General features: G+C 39.6%; 1 protein-coding gene, 1 long non-coding RNA gene and 1 pseudogene across 5 annotated transcripts in view; 2 read left to right on the forward strand and 1 right to left on the reverse strand.

Annotated features, from left to right (window-relative positions):
- Positions 1-26,740, reverse strand: part of CRYL1 (crystallin lambda 1) — a 186,699-nt gene that overhangs the window by 135,490 nt on the left and 24,469 nt on the right. Inside the window, exons 1-2 of one of the 3 annotated variants that reach the window (XM_079138876.1) lie at positions 13,168-13,326; positions 2,997-3,104 (exon numbers count right to left, since the gene is read on the reverse strand). In XM_079138876.1, coding sequence (XP_078995002.1) covers positions 2,997-3,104; positions 13,168-13,208 — 149 coding nt within the window. In that variant the 5' untranslated portion in view covers positions 13,209-13,326. Of the gene's footprint in view, positions 1-2,996; positions 3,105-13,035; positions 13,327-26,740 lie in introns of those variants that run through there. The other 2 variants (XM_079138877.1, XM_079138878.1) reach the window with 2 other exon arrangements.
- Positions 13,197-14,868, forward strand: LOC306660554. The gene is made up of 2 exons (XR_013763666.1): positions 13,197-13,323; positions 13,364-14,868. It is a non-coding gene; the product is annotated as an uncharacterized lncRNA (long non-coding RNA).
- LOC306660537 (small ribosomal subunit protein uS2-like) lies at positions 17,036-17,957 on the forward strand (annotated as a pseudogene). The gene has a single exon. The product of its transcript is annotated as a small ribosomal subunit protein uS2-like (transcript).

The raw sequence follows: 26,740 nt of genomic DNA on the forward strand, positions 1-26,740 counted from the left end.
ACATACAGTAGGTGGTCAACCAGTATTTTTAAAGAATGAAAGTATGAATAAGTAAGAAAACTTCTTTTATTTAAAGTCCCCCTCCCCATAGCAGTGAATTGCCATGGTGGAGGCCGTGGGTGCTCCACCCTCAGAACTCTTTGGATCCCCCCCGTGAGCACTGGGTATCTCTCTCCAGCTTTAGAGTTCTTTTTCTAAAGGTTCACACCTAACAGCCTTCCTTAGAGAACTCTGGTCTCAGATCAGATTTGAAATACCTGGGAGTTTATATGCATCCAGGAAGGACCACTGTCAATGTCTGATACAGGACTATGAGGGTTCAGCTCCCTTATCTGAGGACTACCTTTGCTGTTCACTATACCCTCTAGAACTCCCATGGATTGTGTTGATCCTAGGACTTCTGAAATCATATGCTTCGCTGGTTTCTATCTCTTCTTTATCCTGTCTTCCCTATTCCCTTACAACTTTATCCTGGGAGCCCTGCCTTAATAAATCACTTGCCCAGGAATCTGCATCTCAGGATCTAATTCTGATGAATCTAAGACAACCTCAGGAACTGGAATTATTAGAAACAGAGTACAAAGCAATTATGTATTAAATAGTTAATGATTTGAAAAATGGAACCACAAAGAATAAGCAAACTATTTGAGACTGATATATCTGAAGAGGCAACGCAAACATCAAAAATGAAAAATGAAATTATTCAAATAAACTCAGTTGATAGTCTAAACAACAGATTAAACACAAATATAAAGAGAATTGAAAAACTGAAGAAAAATCTAAAGAATGTATTCTGAAAACACATGGAGACAGAAAACATGAAAGAGAGATTTTTAAAAATGAAGCTAGAAAGAGATGGTCCAATATCTATGCTATAAGAATCAGGTAAAACAGACCCAGTAGTCTCACTGCTGGGTATGTTCTTATAGAAACTCCTGCACTTATATATTAGGAAACATATATACAAGAATATTAATAGTAACATTAAAAACAATAGCCTTAAACTGGGAAAAGTTATAATATTCCAAGAGGATAATAGATAAATAATTTATAGAAAATTCACACAAAAGAATAAGATATAACAGTAAAAAACACATGTACTATAGCTATAAACAAAAACTTGGGCGAATCTCAGTTTTATTCATATAAAACACAAAAGAAAGCAAAACTAAACAATATAATGTTGAGGGACATGTATATAAGTGTTTTTAGGACAAGGAAAATGATAAATACAAAATGAAGACTATTTTTTACCTCTGATAGGAGGGCAGGGGTATGAGATCCAAAAGGTACACACAAGGCATTGGTAACATTCTAAATTTTAAGTTGGGTGGTAGGGTCATGGATGATTATTTCATTGTTCTTTCTAAACTTATTCCCATGATCTATTCTTTGGATATGCCAAATATTATATTAAAAGTAATATTTGAAGAATCTCTATAAAGCATACAGTACAGATGGATGCTGAAGGTGCTTAACTTGTCTTTGAAGTCAGACAGATCAGGGCTGGAATCTCATATCTTAGGTGAATCTTATGTCTACTGAACAGGTTCTTAATCCTTCATAGACCTATGTTTTCTCATAAAATCATGGTAACAACATGTCTCCTAGAGTTTATTTTAAGACTGAGATTACTTGGTATAGACAGGGAATGTGGCTCACTGGTAAAGTGCTTGCCTAGTACGGATGAGGCCCTGGGTTTGATTCCCAGTGCCTAAAAACAAAACAAAAAGGATTACTAGGATGTAAGTTCCATGGCTATATATACATCATCCGCCTACATACCCCTAGTGAATAGCACACCTCTGGCAGGTAATGGGCATTGAAATGCCAAGTAACTTTCCTTCCAAAATGGTATAGTTTGTGTGAGTGGTTTTGTGCTGGCTACTTTGCTTTTTGGTTTTTCAGTGTCTGAGTTTTGTTTTTGGGATTGACATTTTATCTTGGCATTGACTCTTTATATTTATATGTAAGAAGGTACTTCTCTGGGTTCAGGTTCTGAATCTGTAACACAGTAAAGTTGGAGTAGGATATCTGATTTCTTAATGCTTATAACCTGACATCATACCCTCTACTAATCTTTTCAAAAGGTAAACTTAGATAAAGCAAGCATATTTTTGTTACACAAAAAGGCAAATTTAAGTTATGTATTTATAAGTATCCTAAAAAGAGAGATAATAACTACCTAAACCAAACTGTGTCTGAAATGGTCAGATTCATTCAGTGAAGGTCATCGCAGGTAGATGAGCCATGCAGTGAAGAAGCTCTCCTTCTGACATGTTGCATTAGTTTTGTTCCTCTATTTTTGAATCCCTTATTCTTGGCCTTTGTCTTTGGTTTCTATACTTCTTCTACCGACTGTGACTTCCACTCCTAAAACTCAGTCCTACGAATTTGGTAAGTCCAGCGACTCTCATGTCTTTAACGAGTACATTTGTCACAATTACTAAGACCCACAAAAGTAACTCCAGTTCTGTCCTCTCACATGAATTCTAAACCCTAACTAAAATTCAGGATGTTTTAATTTGGGGCCTGTCATCATTAGATCAATAGATCAAAACAATGCTTAATATCACTGTTCCTATAAGGTAATACCCATGAAGCTCTGGCTATCACCTACTGGATATGGGCTTATCCTGCAGAGGGAGCACAGAAAGTCCCAGCTCTCTACCCCTGTGTGACATAGCAAGGGAAGTCCACAAACTCACTTGGTTTTGAAGCCTGACATTTACATTCAGCTCCTCTTTTCCCCCTCTCACAACTTCTCAATCTGAATGGGTCTTTCCTAACAACAGAAGCACCTTTTCCAATCTAAATTCACATTCTAGCCTGACCTAGATCAGGTACCTGACCTATATTGGCTCAGAGGCACTTCAAGAGCTATCAAATGAAAACGTACAATCACAGATATTTACAGCCTTGAGAATGTGATAAATAGATCAACTAAAAGAAATAGGGCCATTCCAACTCCTCCCGGAAGGCGTCAGTTAGCCTACCTGATATTTTCCAGGGCATTCGTTATCTGTTCTTGCTCAATATCATAGAGTTTCACCTTGAAGCCTCCACTGGCAAACAACATAGCCCAGCTTCGTCCAATGAGTCCACTGCAGGGAGAGAAAATTAAGAAAGGATTCAAATTAATTTAATAATTGAACAGTTTTTCATTCTTCATCCAGAAGAAACTTTAAAAAATCATACAACATCCCATTCCTACAATATTTAATAAATCTCTTTAAAATACACATCTTGATAACTGTATTTATTTAAAACGTTATCTGTCCCCACCCAAGTACTCCTGAACCCCCCCACTCAATGGCCAAGATCAGTATTCCACAGGGAACATGGTAATATGTCAGGTATTAATCAGGTGTTCACGCACTGAAACAAAAAATTACAGTCAGGAGGTGGTAGGGTGTCATGAGGCAAAAAGTCCTTAGTTGAGTCCCCATTTAACCAGTGTCTTATGCAAATCACTTAACTTGAACAAGAGCGATAGTACAGCCAGTCTTCTGCATCCCCAGTTTCCACATCTTGGGATTCAACCAACCATGGTTTGAAAATATTTGGGGGGGAACAAAAACTACATTTGTACTAAACATATGTAGACATTTTTCTTGTCATTATTCCTTAAACAATGCGGTACAACTATGATTTACATTATACTATACTAGGTATTTAAAGTCATCTAGAGATGGTTTAAAATATACAGATGGGCATAGGTTTTTTGCAAATATTATACCATTGTATGAAAACAACATGAGCATCTGCAGATTTTGTTACCTGTGGGCATCCTGGAACCAATCTCCCACAGGTACAGAAGGATAAGTGTATTTGCTGTCCTCCTCAAATAATTAGTTGCCACTACAACAGCATTTGAGCATGAATTAGGTGCCAGGTACCATTAAACACTCAGGTCTTACCTCTGTTAATCTTTATAACAACCCTATAATGTATGTACTATCATTATTTACTCTGAGACACAGAAGAATTTATTCCACACAGGATATTCATGCAGGAGCTAGGAGATAAAGCCAAGAGGTCTCTTGAGTCCTTAGACTTAAGCCTCACTTCCACCCATTATTTCAGACTTATTAGAAAATAAAAAGATAAAAAAATCATAGAGTACATATGGGGTTGTTCAAAGGGTTAAAGACAAATGTATAGAACACATCTAGAGTCCAATTCTTAGTTTCTAATACTATTCTCCAATAAAAGGAAGCAGCATTCCTTAGAGAAAAGGCTAATTCTAGAGCTGAGCCAGGAATGATGTAAGATGAGCCTGGAGCAGTCTGTAGCACCAGCAAGTAAATGTTAAAAACAAAAACAAGGGACTGGGGTTGTAGCTCAGTAGTAGAGCATTTGCCTAGCATGTGTGAGGCGCTGGGTTTGATTCTCAGCACCACATATAAATAAATAAAATAAAAATCCACTGACAACCAAAAAATTTTTTTAAAAAAACCTACATTAATAAATTATATCAAAGGGATTACAGGAACCCACTAGAAGAGCACCCAATGGCCAAAACTGGAATAAATTGAGCTATTTGTGGATTATAATACAAGCTACAGAATACATACTCACAAGTTCATACTGATAAATATTTGAAAAAATAAATAATTATTGGAAAAGCCACATTTCCCTTGCAGAAGAATTCCAAATAATTCTGTCCTCAGAGAGATGGAACATCACTTTCCACCCTTAAGAATGAGCTATGCAAAGCAACTTTTTTCCAAAGAGCACAGTGTGGAAAGAGGAAACAGAATAACTTTGCAGTGAAGGAACCTGAAACACTATCTCAGCCAGGTGGTCAAAGTTAACATCAACCACAATGAATCATAATGATGGTGTATGTTGTGAGACCTTGGCATGTGATGAGAATGGAAATTCACTTCTGTGGTCTTCCTACCACAACCCCAGCTTAGTCATGAGAAAAACATTAGGCAAATTTCAACAGGGGGACATTCTACAACGACATGACTGGTACTCCTCAAAACTGTCAATGTCATCGAAAGCAAGGAAAGTCTGAGAAAATGTCACAGAGAAGTCAAAAGAGAAATAACAGATACAGTGGTCACTTGGTATGAATGAGGGCTAGGTTCCAGGACCTCTTCCTCCCTGCTCAGAGAATGCTCAAATTCCTGACATAAAATGGAACAGTATTTGCATACAACCTAAGCACATCTTCTTATATAGATTTTAAATCATCTCTGAATGACTTATAATACCTAACGCAATGCAAATGCTATGTAAATAGCTGTTATACTGTATTGTTTAGAAAATAATGACAAGGAAAAAAGTTTGTACATGTCCAGTTATGCATACAATTTTTTTGCAAATATTTTCAATCCATGGTTGGTTGGATCAACAGATGTTGAACCCAAGGATATAGAGGGAAAACTGTAAATGTAATCTGATATTCTGGAACAGAAAAAGGACATCAGGTTAAAAACTAAGGAGATCAGAAATTTAAAAAGATATTACTAAATAATAATGTATTATTTCATTAATAACCAGTATTATTAACTATTAATTAACACTATCAGTGGATGATAATGTATTGGTTTGTTAATTATAACACATTGTACCATATTAATATAGGAAAGTTGAGTGAGGCAGAACATGCATAGGCATACACAGGAGTGGGTGCAGATGCAGGGAGGAAAATGACCAGTACAAGATCTCACTTCCATCTTAATCTCTAGGTCTGGGAGGTTCAACACTCTTCTTTGTTGTGAACTGTTAGATCTTTCATAAAGGATATCTAAGTGTGTGAGTAAAAACCACAGTAAGTTTTGTACAGGGAAGTAGGGGGAAAGCAACACTTGCCCGCAATATGAACTTCTTGTTTGTTCAATAGGGTAAGCTCTATGCACCAGGAACTATCTTGCTCACCTTTGTATTCCTGGCACGTTGCAGAGCTTGATAAATGTTAGTTGTTGACAACAAAAACGCTGACATGCATTAATGACAAATACTAGATAATGGTCAGCAGGCTCTTCCCATGGAGTTAAGATGAAGGCAACAATGATTTACTCAGGAGTAAAGAGTGCCTTCTATGTACCAGGCACTATTCTGGAGCCTGACGCTAGGAGCTTACAGTGGGCTATAAGCCTTGTTTATTGTAAATAAGTAAAAGTGTCAGAGAAAAAGAGAAAATGACAAGAGGGACTAAAAGTAGAAAGTAGAGACTAGGAGGCAAAGAAATTTTAAAAGCACCACCAGAACTGTCTCACTGGGAAGGTAACATTTTAGCAGAGTTGAAGAAGGTGAAATGCCAAGTCATGAGTGTATCTGGAAGAAAAGTGTCCTTGGCAGGGAGAGAATGGTGCAAGTTCCAAATGGGCAAGGCTAGTGCAGCTGGAGTAGAGGTGGAGGACAGGGTGGTAGGGGATGAAGTCCAAGCGAAGGAAGGGAAGGTGAGCTGATTACATAGATAGTGCCTCAGAGATCATGGAGGCATTTAGATATTTACTGATATGTATGAGATGGGTATCTAATAGAATGACTTATATGAAAGACATGAATTAAGTTTTAAAAGGAACTTTCTAGATGCTTTCTTAAAAATATATAGTGCCCAACTTTTGATGGTTTGACTTTTGTAATGGTACAAAAGCAAAAGGCATTCAGCTGAAATCACACTTGCAAGTCTGAATTTGGATCTCTTCCCAGGCTAGTGCTGTAAGATCCAAACCTCTTCCATGATGATAGGTGACAGCAGTGACCACAGTTCCAATCAGCCCCAGGATCACAAGGGGGAAACAACCAACACTCTATAGTGCTGTGGTGCTAAGTTATGATGTTAAGTAAGTTGGTGGTAAGTGCATTTCACACTTCTAATATTTTCACCTCATGATGGTTCATCAGGATATTACCCCATCATAAGTCAAGCAGTATCTGTATTGAAGACAAAGATAGAAATAAGAAGACAATTAGGAATCCAGAGCCTATTGCAGGATATGATGGTAGGTTGGAAGAGGATGGAAGCAGAAGGGATGATCAGTGGTGAGCTGAGTTCTGAATATATAATATATTCAAGGTACAGCCAGAAAGAATTGCTGGTAGGTTCAATGTAGGGTGTAAAGACTAAAAGAATTGAGGATGAATGCCAAGTTTGTTTTGGAGACCAAGAAAGGATGGAGATTTCATTAATTCTATAGGAAAATATTTTAGGAGAGAAGATAAGGAGTTCAATATAGTGTATTTTAATTGAGAGATGTCTAACAAATAGGTCAAGCAAAATAAATGGATAGAAGTCCTTGGTTCAGGGCCAAGATCTGGGCTAGAACATGAATGTGGAGTATTTAGTAGTGCAAGATGAGTGAGTTCTCTAAGGAACTGAAACTTAGGACAGTCCAACCTTAATGGGGAAAGATAACCAGGTGAGAGGGTCAGTAAGTGGAGGGAGCCTCAAGGAGACAAGAGGTCCATCTGGGTCAAAACTCAGTGATCAAGTAGAATTTGGACTGAGAATTGGCCATTGGGTTTAGTAGGATGAATGGGAATGGAGACCATTATCAGAGCACTTTTTGTGACCTGATGCCAAGGAAAGCCCAGACATCATTATCCTATGTACATGTATGATTACACGAATGGTATGAATCTACATCGTGCACAACCATTGAAATGGAAAGATGCACCCTATTTGTGTACAATGAATCAAAATGCAGTCTATAAAATGAAAAAATAATTTAAAAAAAAAGATAAAATGGACCCCTGGATCTAACTCCAGACTCAAGAAATGAAGGGAATAGAGGAACATGGTAAATGACACTAGAGATACATTCAGCAAAATCTATGTTGTGGAAGATTATACAGGGCAAATGACTCATGTTCTTCAACAAATATACTTCAAGAAACTTTAAAAAAAAAATGGGATGAGAAATCTATAGATTAAAAGCATCAAGAAACAATATCATCAAATATAATATGTGGGCCTCATTTGACATCTGAATCAATCAAATCAGGTGTTAAAATAAAAGATAATAAGGGAAATTTTGAATGCTGAGGAGATACTTAAAGATATTAAGGAATTTCATTAATATTTTTCATATGATGATGGCATTTCAGTTATACATTTGTACAATAGCCTGTGTCTTTTAGATATACATGCTGATACAGTCATAGATGAAATCATATAATGTCTGGAATTTGTTTCAAAATAATCCAGAGAGGGGAGTATAAATTAAACTCAACTATCTATGTGTTAGTAACTGTTGAAGTTGGGGGCAGGGTATAGTTACAGATGGGCTCACTATATTACTCTCTCAATTTTAATATGGTTTGAAATTTTTCCATAATTCAGTGTCAAGAGATAGATGATAGGAAGAAAGAACTGGACACAGAATACAGACAATTTTATTAAGTTTTGAAAGGAAATGTAGCAGTAACTAGGGGGAGAATGGGATCAGTTTAGAAGAAAAACTATGTGTTTTCATGTTGAAGGATCTGATCCCCTAGGGAAGGGAAATTGATAAGCTGGAGGAAGCGCAAGGCTGATCTGGAGCTACTGCACCGATTTCCATTGCTTGGGTCTTATAATGAAGCTTGGTGTTGGCCGAGAAGAGGCAGTCCCCATAATCAAACGGACAGAAAATCCTTTAAACTGGAGATACTTGAACAGAGGCAGGATAATCACTGGCAGGGACAACGGCATCCAATGTTCATTGGATAGGTGGATTGGGCCCCACCTCTCTGTCAATCCTGAAAATTTCCACTTCTACTTAGAATATCAAAAGCAAGTTGCGTCTCATCACAAGCGGTCCCCAGTACTCCTCAGATAATTCAAAGACAAATCAACAAAGTTCTCTATGGTTCCTCTAAGTTGGAAGCTCCTGAAAATGTGAACCAGGCATCAGGTCCTAATCTAATAAATATAGTAGCTGTAATACATCCCCCATTTTAGAGGTTTTGAGGGAGATGTGTAGACAGAGCCAGGTATTTATTCAGTATTGGAAGACTTTTTCCATGAGCTCTTACATGTCTTGCTGGGTGTGCTATGACTACAAGGCCCTGGTCATTCTTCACCAGGACCTCTTCTCAGAGTTATATATGCAGCAAGAGACCTTGAAACATGAGACAATGTGTCCCTTGAGGACAAAGAAGAATTGCTTATTGCTTACTAAAAAAAATGTTGGGGTCCCTTAACTCAGTATTCTCCGAAATCCACAGAGGCCCTTCAAGCACCCTTCATGAGACTCTAGGAAAAGGGGAACCAATGTAAATACAGGCATGCTTAGATATATTGCAGGTTCAGTTCCAGACCACCACAACTAAGCTAATTTCACAGTAAAGCAAGTCACATTAACTTTGGGTTTTCCCACATCAAAGTTATGTTTATGAAGATGTGGCTCAGTGGTAGAGCACTTGCCTAGCAAGTGTGAGGCACTGGGTTCAATCCTCAGCACCACATAGAAATAAATGAAATAAAGGCATTGTGTCCATCTACAATTAAAAATATTTTAAAAAAACATTCAGTATCTGTGAAGAACAATAAAGCAAAGCACAATATGTATGTCTGTATGATACTCATGCCACCTGCTCTGCCATGGTTAGTGAAATCCTTTGTCACTGATCCAGAAGACTCACGTCCTCTGCCAGCATGCATGAAACAGTAGCAGACTAAGTTATTAGCACTCAAACAGATGGGACACATCAGAGCAGAGGAGGGGAGGGCAAGCTTGTCTCAAACTTGAAAGCAGTTTGGTGGCAGGGGGCCTTCAAGAGCAGTCTTAGGGTAGGAGCCAGAAGTATTCTCTCCACTCCATCTCCCATCTCTACAGTTGCCATTGTGAACGTGGGAGACGCCTCACATTAGAGACTAACAGGACTGCCCAAGCTGGTGAAGGGAAGACCTTGGCATGCTTCCTATAGAATTGAAAATCCTCTAATGCCACAGAAGTGCTGGCCAAGCTTCAAAGCTCTCACACAATACTCACTTGAGCTAAGCCCCAAATATATTAAAGGGGTCACAGAGAGGGTGACCATCTTATTACAAAGTATCTTATGTGAAGCCATTTGTTGTGCACATAATTAAAATCACTTCCACTGGAACTCTGGATAAAGGAATAGGATTATATCCCATTTACTCCATTATTATTCTGTACTATGAAACTTTTTACAATTAATATAAAATGTGCATACTATATACATGTGAATTTTCAGTTACACTCTCAGGGTTCTAGACCTATGATGATAAATACAGTATACTCTAGCTACATATAGCTATTTAAATTAAAATCAGTTAAAGTTAAATAAATGTTAACACTCAGGGAATCAGCAGTACTAGAGCTAGACAAGTTCAAGTACTCAATATCCACATGTGATAGTGGCTACCATCTTGAACAGCAAGAAGATAATCAGCCATCCTTATCCATGGATTGAAAAATTCAGGAAAAAATTGCATCTATACTGAACATGTACAGTTTTTTTCTTATCGATATTTCCTAAACAAAACAATATAACAACTTATTATTCTTTTCTTGGGGTGCTGGGAATCTAACCCAAAGCTCTGAGCATGTTAGACAAATAGTCCATGATTGAGCTGTGTCCCTAATCAATAACAACTATTTACATGGCATTTATATTGTGTCAAATATTATAAGTTATCTATACAGGATGGTTGTGTAGGTTCTATGTATATCCAACACCATTTTATAAAAAGGACTTGAACATGAGCAGATTTGGTATCCTCAGGGACCTTCGTACCAATCCCCCATGGATACCAAGGGATACCAATAGGCCAGTGAACATTCATGCTTGCCTCCAACTGACCAATAATCAATCACCTTTAAAGACTTTCTTTCCTGTCACTATTATCATAAATGGTGACCTATTTAACCATAAAAGAAATCCTTAACAGAGTCTAACTTCAGATTGAAGAACATTTTCACTGTGAACATTTTTGCAGTGGTACATTCACTCTGTGATAACTCACTGAGCTATATATACTTAGCATTTTTGTATTATGCTATATGTATGACATAATCCATAAAGATATTTTTTAAAAGAAAAGTATCTTCCTTTCTACTTTTTCACTTAAGAAAACAACAAACCCCACAAAATGGCCCATTTCATCTCAAGCTGTAAAAGCCTTCACCCACAGGGCATCAAACCACTCTGTGTACTAGGTTGTCTTATATACCAAGTCAGCCACATGGTGAAAGAGAAAGGACCAAGGAAAAAGGAGGTGCCAGGGAAGGGAATGAAGAAAGTCTCAGGCTACATAAAGGTAGAAAAGTGAAGTCCCTTGATTGGTCTACAACAACTGAAGGTCAAAGACTTTCCAGTTTGGTCTCATTAAGCAAACCTTCTCTCACAGCTTGGCCTGCATTTTGAAAATAATTGGAAGTTTTTTGGTTTTTTTTTTTTTTTTTTTTTGCAGTGCTGGGGATGGAACCCTGGGTCTCATGTCTGATAGGCAAATACTCTACCACTCAGGCTACCAGCCCTGTAATACTTTTTAAAGGAGTCTTCACAAAATGGGGACAGAAGAAAGTTTTTGAATATCCACTTTTTTAAAGGTTCTATCACTACTTAAACAAACCTTGTACAGTATGGTTGCCACTAGCCTCAGGGAATGTTAAGCTCATCTGAGCTGATCTGTTGTTATGGTTTAGGTATGAAGTGGCCCCCAAAAGCTCATGTGTGCAACAATGCAGAAAGTTTAAAGGTGAAATGATTGGGTTATTTGAGCTTTAACCTCAGCAATGCATTAATCCATTGATAACAGTAGTAACTGCAGGTAGGTAGGGTATTACTGGAGGAGGTAGGTCTTTGGGGCATGCCTTTGGGGTTTATATTTTGTCTTCAGTGCTCTTCTTCCTGATTACCATGTTCTGAGCTGCTTTCCTCCACCACACCTTTCCACCATGATGTTCTGCCTCACCTGGGGCCCAGAGCAATGGACCTGGTTGTATGTGAACCGAAAGCTCCGAAACCATAAGCACCAAATAAACTTTTCCTCTTCTAAAATTGTTCTTGTCAGGTCTTTTGGTCACAGTGGCAAAAAAAGAAAAAAAACTGACAAAAATATATGCACTGCAAGTATTAAATACATACTGGATTTTGAAGACAATGCTAAAAAGTAAAGTATTTCATTTATAAAATTTAATACTTGTTGAAATAATAACATTTAGGAGATAGTATGTTAAATAAAATGTACTATAAAAATTTTCAACTTTTTTTTTTTTTTTTTTTTTTTGAGACAGGGTCTTGTTACGTTGCCCAAGCTAGCCTTAAATTCCTAAGTTGAAACAATCCTCCCCTCTCAACCTCCAAAGTAGCTGGGACCATAGTTATGCATCTATCTAGTTTTATCTATTTTTACTTTAAAACAACTACTAGAACATTTGATTACATACGTGGCTTAGAATTTCTAAGAAAAGCTGGACGATGGAAAGGTATACATAATATACCTCCCCTTTTTAACCAAAGAAAGAAAGAAAATGGGCGTGGGAGCACAAACCAGAAATCTATTTGAATGGAATACGGGCTGTTAAACTGATAAGGCCTTCCACATCAGAAACGCCAATCCCGTGCCAGGTGTGTTTGCTGAATACCTGTTCAGGCCTCCAACTACCTCCTCGCTAGCAGACAGGAATGTGCCCTGCAGGCATCCTTGACAAACATGCATCTGAGCCCTCCATTCTGGGCTAGTCCCATCTCCATCATTTACTATGACCTTGGGTAAATTGCTTCATTTCTGTTTTCTCATTCATAAACTGTGACTAACGATACAGTTATGGCAGAATCATTGCCAAAATTTGTTTCGTTGTATTCAATGCCTTGAGCGTCTATGTGGACTAGCTGGTAGGCCGGGCATCGTTTGGTACATCCCAGGAACTGCACTGCAATCGTAGCCTACTCTGTCAGCTTTCGGAACTTGGGGTAAATCAGCCCCAAGTTTCACATTAGCACTCTACAGGGTGCTTCTACCTGACACCGCCGCTGACCCAGACGCTTTCCCAGCCTAGTCAGCTCGGCGAAGGGAAACAAGAGCCAAGAGCCCCTTAGAGGGCGGGAAGTTGGCGCACCCACCGGTTCTCAGGGACAGCAGCAAGCTACTGCCCACCCGGATGGACGCAAAGGGTGGGCCCAAGCGCGGAAACCGGGTCCCCAGCGCCTCCCCAGGATCCAATGGCAACAGCACGACACCTCGGAACCTTTTACCTGCCAATAATCACCACCCCGCCGGCCGCCGAGGACGCCATGGCCAGGAGCCTAACTGGGCCAGGGACGCGGCACAGCGAGCGCGAACACACGACACCCGCGGGGCTGTCCTGCGCGGAGCTCCGTGCCAGGTCCCGGCGCCTTGGGGTTGGGGGCGTGCCCCGCGCCCATTGGCTGCGCACGCGCGGGTGGGGAGGCACCGAGGCTGCGGGCGGGGCAGGCAGTCGGTTGCCCTCCCTTGGCTGCACAGCCCTCTCCCGAGCGCCCCAGGGCGCTGCTGACTCTGGCTGTCTGGATGCTGACTGAGCGTTTAGGTTATGAGCACCACTTATAAAATGGATCTTCCTTGAAATTACCAAGGAACACGCAAGAACGGAAAGAGCAGACACTTCTGATTCGAGGTTTTTTTTGTTTTTTTTTTTTGTAGTTTCTAACTGTGCACGGTGAAACCAGTGTCCACTGGAAGAGGCTGCCAGGTTGGCACATGAGTAGACCACTAAAGCACCCTAAAAGAAACGTTTACGCATATTTCCCATTTGAAGATAGCACCTTTTCAATACATACTAGGTCAGGCCCAGTTTATTACTGGATTTACACAGGTAATTCGTTCTGCTTCAAAGTTCTGGGGTTGCAGAACTTCGGGAGAGCAGAAAAGGGAAACTCCGGATATGTTACTCTGCAAAACGGAAGGACATATTTGAATTCCTTATACTGTGCTATGCCGACTATGAAATGTACGTCCTCCTTCCAGAGGCCAAGTTGGTTTATGTGTAAGAAAAAGGAAATCTTATAGCGCTTCAAAGCCTGGCTCTTTTTGGAGCCAGGAACACACGAGATCAAATGAAAAGGGCGTCATGCGTGCATGACAAAAGTTTGTGCCCATACAGCACAAGTGAAAGGGAAAATGTCACATGCTCCAGTTGAAAATGATTAGGCAGCACTCAAGCTGGAAATGTGACCGACAGGTTCAGATGATGAATGGAGCTTTCTTCAGTTTGTTTTCCCAAAGTCAACAGCGAAAGAGAAGTCTCAGAGAAATTAGGTTTTAAAGAACAATTTCACAAATTTTCAATAAACATTTGAAAAGATATTCAATCTCACTGAACAAAAATGAAAAGTGACGCAACAAAGATAAGTCATCTTTCACCCATGAAATTGGCGAAATGATAGGTACAAAGGAAACTAACAGGAAAGGGAAACGAAAATTTAATTTTAATCCAGGTTCCATGTACATCCTCACCTTTACTCCCCAAGCTTGTGTTTCCCCAGGACTGAATTTGTAAAAAGCCCTTGAATCTTAGAGTATTGTTAGTCCAAATGATTAATAAGTTATTAGTTTGTACAACATATTTACTTTAGACTAAATAAAGCAAAGGGAAAATATTGTTAGAGACTTATGGGTATATTCTAAGCATTGTCTATTGACTGGATGACATCGACCCAGAGATCCTGAAAGAACAAGACCACCGTGATTCACCCTGTGCTTGTTTAAGAAAATTAAGCTTACCAGCAGACCTAGTGGTGTAGTCTTGTAATCCCAGTACCTCAAGAGGTTGAGGTGGGAGATTGCAGGTTTGAAGCCAGCCTCAGCAATTTAGTGAGGCTGTAAGCAACCTAGTGAGAACTTATCTCAAAATACAAAATGTAAAACTGGGGTGGTGGGGGTGATAAGCTAGGGATGTGGCTCAGTGGTTAAGTACCCTTGGGTTCAATCCCTGGTACCAAAAAGAAAACTAAGCTCACTGGACTGATGTCAACTCACACATACTTCCCACATTCACTATTTATAAATTTCCTTTAAAGGAAGAGTCCAAGACACCAAAGTGCAACTCACTATTGAGCACCACACTTCTCCCTTTTTGTTTCCTGCTGTATTGCTTGTTTTCCTAAATAAATATCTCTACTGTCTTAAATAAACCTGTGTTTGTGCCTCTTCTAAAACATCCTAAAATTCTTTTTTGTGGCATAAGCCAAGAACCAGTCAGGACTGAGTTGAGATCCCCTTCTTCTCTCAGGAGGACCTTCTCAGACCCCTTTTCCAATGGCAATGGAGTCTTTCAGAGCTATAATTCTTTCATACACAATTTAAGGCGGGCTTAAATTGGCATAGTGTTTCTAGAGGAAATGTCACAGTGTATCATTGGGAGAACATTCAGTCATAGTCCTTGGGCATCCGTGGTGTTTTGACTGAGTTGTACCGACTCCAAAACTTCCATTTTCTGATGCTGAGCAGTTTCTGTAGCTACACACACAGTAAGTACCTTTGACTGCTCACCACTCAAAGTGGGATTGCTGCCCATTATAATGTTTGCTGTTTGCTTAAAAAATGCTGGGCCCTGGGGGCCCTGGTGGTGCCCACATGTAGTTCCAGCTACTTGGGTTTGAGGCCAGTTTGGCAAAACACCATCTCAAAAAAATGAGAAAAATAAATAAAACACAAAAAAAGTTTTGAGCCTTTACCCATTGCAAATGCAGGGGTCATCTGGCCCTGTATATAACCCTATAGGAATTTAAGCGTCAAGAACCCTGTAAAAAGCCAGGTCCTCTGGTGTATGACTGTAGTCCCAGGCTGAGGCAGGAAGATCTCCTGAGCCCAGGAGTTGGAGGTCAGCCTGGGAAACAAAGCAAGACCCTGTTTAAAAAAATAAATACATAAAACAAAAGAAAATGTTAAGAAAGAAACTTTGTAAATATGCCAACTCTCTGGTGAGTCATAAGGTCTTCTATTTCTAATCCAGGCATTTCATTTCTTCTGTCAGCATCCACAGAACTATGGAACTATGGCAAATTAACCTTTTAGATTGCAATTAAGTGAAAAGACCTCTCACAGTTGTTAATTTCTCAAAATTTAAAATGTTATGTGCCTTTTGGCTTAATCCAATCCTAGAGATCTATTGTACAGAAATGCAAGAGGACAGGAAGATGGACAAAGTTATTTCCATATAGCTTCTAATTGAAAACATAATAAATATCTATGAGAAAGGGTTTTAAAGATTCTGGAATTTAGGTGGACATGATGGTATACACCTATAATCCCAGAGACTCAGGAGGTTGAGGCAGAAAGATTGCAAGTTCAAGAACAGCCTCTACAGCTTAGAGAGATTTTGCCTCAACATAAAAAATAAAAAGGGCTGGGGATATAGCTCAGTGATAAAACACCCCTGAGATCAATTTTTAGTATCACCAAAGAGAAAAAAGATTATGGAATTTTCAAAGAACACCTGCTTCTGGCCAAGAGGGAATAACATGGACAAAAGCAAAATGACCAGAATTTGCAGGACATAGTACCAAAGAAGAAAAAGATGTACAGAGGAGAACATGCTTCAGGGCTCTGGAGAAGAGGTCCCTCAAGTCTTTAGCTGAGTACTGATCTGTACAAATGAGAGAGGAACATATCCAAGGGCGGTCCAAGAAAAGAGTAGACAGAAAAATCCTCAGAACTGTCATAAAACTGAGATTTGTGTTCCCACCAGTCAAAGTGAGAAAACCTCATAATAAAAAGGACATCAGTAGAATCCTCAGAAATCATGTTGCATTAGTAGTGGAAAAGTTCTCTGGAATCACCCTGAGAAAGATTAAAAGCAAGACTCAAAATGACCAACCTAATTCCAAGTTAAGTGCACTCCAGAACAAGTTCCAATATTATTTAAAGGAATAAAATAATTTTGAAAAAGAATAAATTTAGGAGAACTCTAACTAATTTTAAGACTTCTGTAAAGTTAAGTAACCAAGAGAGTGTGATACAAAAAATAAAATAGACATAAGTCTGAGGGTAAGGGGAAATAGAGAATTACCATTTAATGGGTATAGAGTTTCAGTTGTGATATTGTGATGTAATAAAAAATATGGCCTTCCGCGCTACCTGTAACTTAAAGGGAAACTGTCACAATGTCCGGAGCCCTTGACGTTCTGCAAATGACGGAGGAGGAAGTCCTCGAATTTCTTGCAGCAGGAACCCACTTAGGTGGCACCAACCTTGATTTCCAGATGGAACAATATATCTACAAAAGGAAAAGCGATGACATACGCTTCATAAATCCAAAGAGAACCTGGGAGAAACTTCTGCTGGCAGCTCGTGCCATCATTGCCATGGAAGACCCTGGTGATGTCAGTGTCATATCCTTTAGGAATACTGGCCAGCGGGCTGTGCTGAAGTTTGCTGCTGCACTAGAGCCACTCCTATTGCTGGTCACTTCACTCCTGGAACCTTCACTAACCAGATCCAGGCAGCCTTCCGGGAGCCACGTCTTCTGGTGGTTACTGATCCCAGGGCTGACCACCAGCCTCTTACCAGTATCTTCTGTCACCAGCATCTTATGTCAATCTGCCCACCATTGCTCTGTATAACACAGACTCTCCTCTGCACTATGTGGACATTGCCATTCTGTGCAACAAATAAGGGAGCTCATTCTGTGGGTCTGCTGTGGTGGATGCTGGCCCGAGAAGTTCTGTGCATGCGTGGCACCATTTCCTGTGAACACCCATGGGAGGTCATGCCTGATCTCTACTTCTACAGAGATCCTGAAGAGATTGAAAAGGAAGAGTAGGCTGCTGCTGAAAAAGCTGTGACCAAGGAGGAATTTCAGGGTGAATGGACTGCTCCAGCTCCTGAGTTCACCACTACTCAACCTGAGGTTGCAGACTGATCTGAAGGTGTGCATGTGCCCTCTGTGCCTATCCAGCAGTTTCCTACTGAAGACTGGAGTGCCCAGCCAGCCACTGAAGACTGGTCTGCAGCTCCCATTGATCAGGTTACTGAGTGAGTAGGAACAACCACCAAGTGGTCCTGAGCTGTTATGCAGACACTTATTAAGCAACATGAAAATAAGGTTATGGAAGATAAACATGAGTTTCTTAAAAAATAAAAAAAAGGAAATATGTATGATAGTACCTCAGTACCCTCAGTTTTGCTTTCATAGTTTAGATTATCTACAGTCAACCACAGTCCAGAAATAAAGAATTCTTACACTTTAAATAACTTTCATTTGTACTATTTTTATGACTATACTATTTGTTATGATTATACTATTTTCTTATTGTGACTAATTCATAAATTAAACTCTATCATAGGTATGATAGGAAAAAACACATAGTATACATGGGGTTCAGTACTACCTGTGGTTTCAGGCATTCACTGGGAGTTTCAAAACATATCCCAAGGGTAAGTGAGGGTGCTGTGGTTTCAAACCACATTCATTGTGATTTGCCCCTCAAAGAGTCATGTGCTTGAAGCTTGGACCTCACGGCTTGTGGCCGTGTTGGTGGAAACTTCAAGAGATTTGACCTACAGGGAAGTGATTAGTTCACAAGGGGCTGCTATGGTTTGGTTTTGGAATGTTCCCCAAAGGCTATGTGTTGAAGGCTTGGTCTCCAGTGCAACGATGCTCAGAGTGGGGCTCCTGGGAAGTGATTGGATGGGGAAGGCTTTAACTTCATCAATAAGTGAATCCACTGATGGGTTCATAGTGGCTTTATTTGGAGGTGATAGAAACTGTTGGGGTAATAAATCTCCTTTCTCTGCATAGCATCCAGCTTCAGGTTTTTTGTTACACTGATAGAAAATGATCTAATACTGGGGTACTACTCTATTTGGTCTTTGTCTACTATTCCTGACCAGAAATCCTAAAACCCTTGATATTTCCCAAATGATAACAGCTACAAAGGTGAAAAGAGCATCTTATGCTATTCATAACAAGCCACTTTCATCCACATCTGAGTTTATGTTAATGACATGACTTTTGAGAAAGGCTCTGAGGAAGGGGCTGCTGACCAGAAGAAACCATCATGCATTAGAGGGTCAAAATTCTGTTTTCTTATTTTTTATTTTTTATTTGTTCTTTTTTGTTATATATGACAGTAGAATGTATCTTGACATATCAAACATACATGGAGTACAACTTTCCATTTTTGAGGTTGTGATATAGAGTTACACTGGTCATGTATTCATACACAAACATAGGAAAGTTATGTCAGATTCATTCTAGTGTCTTTCCTAATCCCCCATCCCTTTCCTTCATTCCCTTTTGTCTCATTCAGTGAACTTGTATTCTTCCCCCTGCCCCAGTTTATCTTGAGTTAGCATCTGCATATCAGAGAGAACTACCGAAAACCGCCGCTTCCAGCCTGGGTTGCTCCAAGCGGCTCGCACAGCTTCTTGCTCTTACAGCCTGACCAGCGGAACAAAAGACACGGACTCTTCAGAAGTTCATGAAGCAGCTTCCACTTTATTCAGATAACACCTTCAATATATAAGCAGTCTCATGCATAAGCAATTGTAACCAGATATGTCCATCCAATCCTGTTAAAGGTCAAGCGATCACTCGCTTAAGCATACATGTAAAGTATATCTGTTCACACTCTAGGCAGCTGAACTGATTATCATACAGCCAATTGTAAATGCTTCCTGCCTTTCTCCAGGCATAATCAGGACGCCGTTTGCTCTCTGCCAGTCGCCATCTTTAGATGCACGTGGCGTAACCCTGGGCCCCGGGTTTCGCCCGCCACAACTCCCCCTTTCTGTTTATAAAAGGGACCATGCCTGTCTTAGGTTGTCCACGGCAGAGCAACATCCTTACCCATCATTGGACAATGAGACTCTAGCCCTCATTTCCTGTCTTAGGTTGATATGAGCTCCCCATGAATCTTACCCGTCTTTGACTACCGGTCCAGCATATTTAACCAGACTTGGGGGGATGGGCCAGCATCAAATGCGATGAGAGCTTGGCGAATAATGGCTGTTTCTCTGCGTGGATGTATATGCATTTTGTATATGCACAGGACAGATGCAACACACAAAAGACCTCCCCTGGACAAAAACCCAAACCATTCTTTTCCCCATAGAACAGCGGACTGCAGAAATGTGGCCAAATGTTGTAAAAACAGGAGGATATAGAATAGAGGAGTTGGTAAGGGGTGCAGGATAGGGCCACATCTTCACTATCCCCCATAGTTCATGCGAGTCTCCTCCATTAACTTGGCGAGAATTCGCCAGCACCATCAGCAGGAGAAGCCTTCTCATCTTCTTCCTGTTTTTGGGTCTCTGTTGAGACCTTGACCAATCTCTCTGGCACCCAAATTGGCAATTGTGCGTCCTGTGGGAAAACACAAACAGACCCTTGGGTCCAGATTAATACCGGATCTGGGCCTTTCCATTGTCCTGATAGAACGTCCTTCCAGAGCACTTTAGGTAGATGCTTTTTATTAGGCTCTGAATGATGGTCAGCAGCCTATCGGCCCTCAGAATCAAGATTTAAAAAATTTAAAATGAACAAGACAACAGACAATTTGTCTTTAAGGGATCTGTATGATGCCCCTATTCCCCCTTTTTGTTTATAAAGCATATTTTTAAGGGGTAAATGGGTGTGTTCAACAATGCTTTGTCCAGTAGGATTATAGGGAATTCCTGTGACATGTTGAATACCAAAGGTGGAACAAAACTGTTTAAAGGCCTGGGAAGTATATGCAGGACCATAATCTGTTTTATTTGTTTGGGAACTCCTAGAATGGAGAAAGAGTGTAAACAGTGTGTTATTACATCTTTGGTTTTTTCTCCAGTAAGAGCAGAGGCCATAATAAATCCTGAAAAGGTATCAATAGACACATGAATGAATTGTAGTTTTCCAAATTCTGAATAATGAGTTACATCTGTTTGCCAAATATGATTGGGCTGAAGCCCTTTTGGATTTACTCCTAATGAGGGGTTAGGAATAAGTGTAACACATTTAGCACAAGACTTGACTATGTCCCAAGCTGTTGCCTTAGTAATTTTATAGCATGTGCATAGAGTGGAAGCATTTACGTGAAATTTGGAATGAAAAGTTTTTGCATTTTCAAGCGTATTAAAGATGTGTGGGTCTCTGGTGGCCATGTCTGTTAAATCATTGTGTAAACTTAAAGGACCTGGAAGGCCAGTATGAGCCCAAACATGCCCAATAAAAAAAGGATTTTTTTCTGTCCCAAATAAGTTTTTGTAAACTTTGCAAATATTTAGTAATAGTGGAGGTGAGGGAAATCAGACCAGTTAATTCTAAATTTTGAACAGCATTAACAACGTATTTGCTATCAGAGAATAGGTTAAAAGGCTCATGGTGGGTTTTGAATACTTCTATAGCTACTAATAGTTCCGTTTGTTGTGCAGCTAGAGTATTAAACAACAATGTTTCTGTAACATTATCTATAGTAATAGCACCCGTACCATTTTTTGATCCATCAGTAAATAGAAAGGTAGTTCCTGTAATAGGTTCTTTTCGGGTGACTTTAGGAAAAATTATAGGATGTTGACTCCAAAATTGGAGAAGAGGATCAGATGGCAAATGATTGTCAAACACAGCAGAAGTACTAGTAAAGACTACAGCCCATGAATTTGAATTATTAATAAGATATTGTATCTGATCAGTAGTATATGGAGTAGTGATAGTTGAGGGATGTGATCCTAAGGTGGAAAGGGATACTTTTAACGCCTTAAGGATTAATTCTGCCACAGATTCAGTAAACAAGGCTAAGACCTTGTTAGGGGCATAATTCATGTGAACCCATAGAATAGGACCCTTTTGCCAAAACACTCCTGTAGGTAACTTATTTGTGGCCAAGACAATGAATGATAAAGGCTTAGTTAGGTCAATACGATCAAGATGAGCCTTTTCCATAGCTGTTTCAACAAGCTTGAGAGCTGTTCGAGCTTTAGGGGTAAGCACTCGCTTAGAAAGAGGGTCAGAATCACCTTTAAGAATATCAAACAGGGGACCCAAACTTGAGGTGGGTAAGCCCCATCTTTCCAGTGACTTTAGTAAGGAATTATAACATTGCTCTAAGACAGGTTTTTCCTTATGAGCTAGCAAAATATCATCCATATAAGGATAGATTAAAAGTTGAGGGTTAATTTTTTGATACACACTGGGGTGGAAATTAATCTGATTACCTTTCCCTTCATATGGTCCTTGGACTGTCAGCATATTTAGATTCCACTGAGGATTGCCCGCAACTGCATTATGTCAGGCAGTATCAGAACATAACTCCTGGTTAGCCACCTTCCATTTTAATATGGCTGCTCTTTTGTTAGGATTGGAAGCCATACCCAATCCCCTTAAAGTCTGATCTGCCTGCTGAAGTGGCCAGGCTTTTGGCCATTCTGTAATTTTGATAATACTTTTGTCAGCCCCAGTATCTAATAAGCCCTCAAAACTTTTGCCTTCTATCACTAACTTTGTCATAGGCCTATCTTTTAAACCCCATGTTAACATGACCATATTTTGGCCAGTAGAACCTAATCCTTTATTTCCCCTAATAATATTCTTTGATGGATATTGATCATAACAACTGGGTAAGACCAACAATTGTGCTATGTGATCACCCTGAGCTATTATTGCTACACCTCTTGGTGAAGAAGCAAGGCTTTTTATTTCTCCTGTAAAATCAGGGTCTGTAACTCCAGGGACAATATTTAATCCTTTTAAAGCAGAAGAACTCTTCCCCAGAACTAGTCCCACTGTTCCTTTAGGTTATGGGCCAACAGCCAAAGTAGGTGTTGGTTGTACTCCCATCTCTGGAGTTAATACTGCTCTGGTGGAGGCACAGAGGTCTGAACATCTACTTTCTCTTTCAGAAGCTTGACTTGATTGTTCTTTTTCTACAGTTTCTAATATCTTTTCCCCTTCTCTTAACTGTTTTTGAAATTTTGGTTTTTGGAAGTCAGACAGAAACGAAATAATGTACACATCGCTACAACAACAATAAACAGAAACCAAACAAGGAAAGGTAACACAAATAGCAACTTACACATATTTGTTATGGGACATCCTTCGCTGTCTCTTGGGACAGCCTTTCAATATATTCTCTCTCTAGGAGAATCTTCCGTTACACTCCCTCTCTAGGAGACCCTTCCGTTAAAACCTTAAGGCAACCGTTTCCTCAAATAGGGAAACCTTCTCGTTAATTATGCTAGCGAAACTGTCTTTTATCTACCTGAGCGCTCACCAATTCCCAGTCTGATCCTCGTCTGATCCTAGTCTGGGCCACTGCTTACTAAAAACCACCGCTTCCAGCCCGGGTTGCTCCAAGTGACTTGCGCCGCTTCTTGCTCTTACAGCCTGACCAGCAGGACAAAAGACACGTACTCTTCAGAAGTTCATGAAGCAGCTTCCACTTTATTCAGAAAACACCTTCAATATATAAGCAGTCTCATGCATAAGCAATTGTAACCAGATATGTCCATCCAATCCTGTTAAAGGTCAAGCGATCACTCTCTCAAGCATACATGTAAAGTATATCCGTCCATGCTCTAGGCAGCTGAACTGATTATCATACAGCCAATTGTAAACACTTCCTGCCTTTCTCCAGGCATAATCAGGACGCCGTTTGCTCTCTGCCAGTCACCATCTTTAGATGCATGTGGTGTAACCCTGGGCCCCGGGTTTCGCCCGCCACAGAGAACATTTGGCTTTCAGTTTTTTGGGATTCACTTAATTCACTTAGCATGATATTCTCCACTTCCATCTATTTATCAGCAAATGCCATAATTTCATTCTTGTTCATGGCTGAGTAATATTCTATTATGTATATATACCACATTTTCTTTATCCATTTATCCATTTATGGACATCTAAGTTAGTTCCATAGGTTAGCTATTGTGATTGAACTGCTATAAACATTGATGTGGCCATGTCACTGTTGTATGATGATTTTAAGTCCTTTGGGTATATGCCGAGGAGTGGGATAACTGGGTCAAATAGTAATTCCATTCCAAGTTTTCTGAGGAATTTGCATGCTACTTTCCAGAGTGGTCACACCAGTTTGCAGTAGAGGGTCAGAACTTTCAACTTCACCCCACCCCATCTCTGAGACAAAGACTGGAGGTTGATTAATCACCAGTGACTTATGAGTTAATCAACCGTGCCTATATAATAAAGCTTCCCAAAAAACCCCCAAAAGATGTAGTTCAGGAAATTTCCCAGTTGATGGATAAGAATGTATCCATGTGATAGGTGAGTGACACACCCCCAAAAGATGTGGCACACACAGAGGATCCTGTGCTCAGGACCCATTCAGACTCACCCTGTATTATTTCATCATCCAGCTGTTATTTGTACCCTTTAATATATTCTTTGTAATAGGTTACAGCACATATTTTCTTGAGTTTTATAACCGGTTTTCATAAACTACTGAACCCAAAGAGGAGGTCATAGGAACATCTGATTTGTACCCAATTTTGACAGAAGGTATGGGTAACCTAGGGACCCACCACTTACAACTGGTATTTGAAGTGGGTGGAGTCAGTCTTGTGGGACTGCACCCTTAATCTATGGGGGTTTTTGCTAACTCTAGGCACTTGGTGTCAGAATCGAGTCAAATTGTACAACAGTCAGTGGGTGTCTCCTGGAGAATTAAACTGTTGTTGGGAAAACATCCATTTTTTAGAAGTGAAGTATTGAGAGTAGCAGTAGAGGAAACAGGAGTTTCCTTTCAAAGTTGAAAAAAATTTTGGAAATGGATAGTAGTGATGGTTGCACAATAACGTGAATATACTCAAAATGACTGAACTATATGCTTTAAATTGGTTAAGATGGTAAAAGTAATGTTTTTTTGTATTTTAGCAAATTAAAAATAAAAGAGCAGACATATATACACACCAATGGAAAAAACAGTCTATAAGTGAACCATAGGCAGATGGTCTACTGATTTTCAATGAAGTATTACAAAGTTCATATGTTGAAACTTTCAGTGTGTTGGCATTAGGAGGTTATTAGCCATAAGGGTGGAGCCCTCATGAATGAGATTAATTCCCTTATAAACAGGGACTCTAGACAGTTGTATTGCCCTCTTTCCGCCTCTTCTCCCATCTAGAAGGGGGCTCACACCAGACCCGGAACCTTGCTAACACCCTGGTCTCAGACTACTGGCCTTCAGAACTGTGAGAAATAAATGTCTGTTGTTCACAGGTTCGAGGAATTCTGTTATAACAGCCAGAGCTTATTAAGACAGTGTTTGAGACAACTTTCTGTCACTGTGACCAAAAGACTAGACAAGAATGACAAGACAAGACCAACTTGAGGAGGAAAAGTTTGTTTTGACTCATAGTTTCAGAAGTTCAGTCCCTAGTTGTCCAAGTCCATATCTCTGGGCAGTATGAGGCAGAGTATCATGGCAGAAGAGCATGGCAGAGGAAAGCAGCTCAGGACATGATAGCCCAGAAGGGAGAGGGAGAAGAAGGGAGGGAGGAAAAGAGAGAGAGCCGCTTGCCAAGGACAAAATATAAACCCCAGAGTCACACCCCTAGTGACTACTTCCTCCAGTCACACCCTACCTACAGTTAACCCCCAGTTAATCGATATCCATGGATTAATCCACTGACTAGGTCATTCCTCTCATAATCCAATCACTTCAGCTCTGAAAATTCTTTCATTGTCTCACATGTGAGCTTTTGAGGGACATCTTATATCTAAACCATAACAGACAGATACAAAGACAATTCAGTGAAAACAGGCTAGTTTTTTCAATCAAGGACCCTGGAGCAATGGGACATGCTTAGACAATGATAGTAATAACCACATTGACCCTGATCTTTTACCATATACACAAAGTTGTTCAAAATGCATCATAGACCAAAATGTAAAACCTGAAACTAGAAAACATCTAAAATAAAGCATAAGAGAAGTTTTTGTGATCTTGAATCAGGCAAAGATTTTTTTACATGTGATAATAAATAAGAGCATAACAAATAAAAGAAAAAGCTGATAAATTAGATTTCATCAAAAATAAGAACTTTTGCTTTTTTCAAAGACAATTCTAAAAGAATGAAAATATAAGCCACAAACTTGGAAAAAAAATTTTTCAGGTTATGTATTTGTTCTATGACTTGTATAGGCACACATAAAGAATTCTCAAATTTAATAATAATATAAGGTTTTAAAATGAAGGATGAAAAACTGTTTTTTAAAATGGACCCAGAACGTGAATAGCTATTCCTCCAATGAATATTTAAAAATGGGCAATGACACATGAAAAGATGATCAACATCACTAATAATTAGGGAAATGCAAAAAATTAAGATTCTGCCTCAAACCCATTAGGGAAGCTACTATCAAATCCCCCCTCAAAGCAGAAAACAAACCAAACCTAGAAAATTAAAAGTGTTGGTGAGCATATGGGGAAATGGGAATCCTTATGCATTCCTGTTAGGAATGGAAAATGGTGCATAGCAAAGGTACATGCAACCACTATGGAAAACAATATGGCAGTTCCTCAAAATATGTAAAAATAGAATTACCATATGATCCAGCAATTCCACTTTGGGTAAATACCCAAAATAACTGAAAGCAGGGAGGCTCTCAAAGGGATATTCATACATTCATATTCACAGCTGTATTAAAACAAGCTGTGGCAAAACAAGTGTCCATGGATAAGTAAATGGATAAGCAAAATGTGGTGTTTCCATATCATAGAACATTATTAAGTCTTAAAAAATTCAACCCCCTTTTCTTTCTTCCAAATCTACCAGCTGGCTCTCCTCTTTCTACCATGACTTGAAGAAAGCACTCACCAGGAGCTTAGCTGAAACAGAGCCATGTTCTTGGACTTC

The sequence above is a fragment of the Sciurus vulgaris genome (genome assembly GCF_902686455.1).
Source record: "Sciurus vulgaris genome assembly, chromosome: 4".
NCBI classification, from domain to species: domain Eukaryota; kingdom Metazoa; phylum Chordata; class Mammalia; order Rodentia; family Sciuridae; genus Sciurus; species Sciurus vulgaris.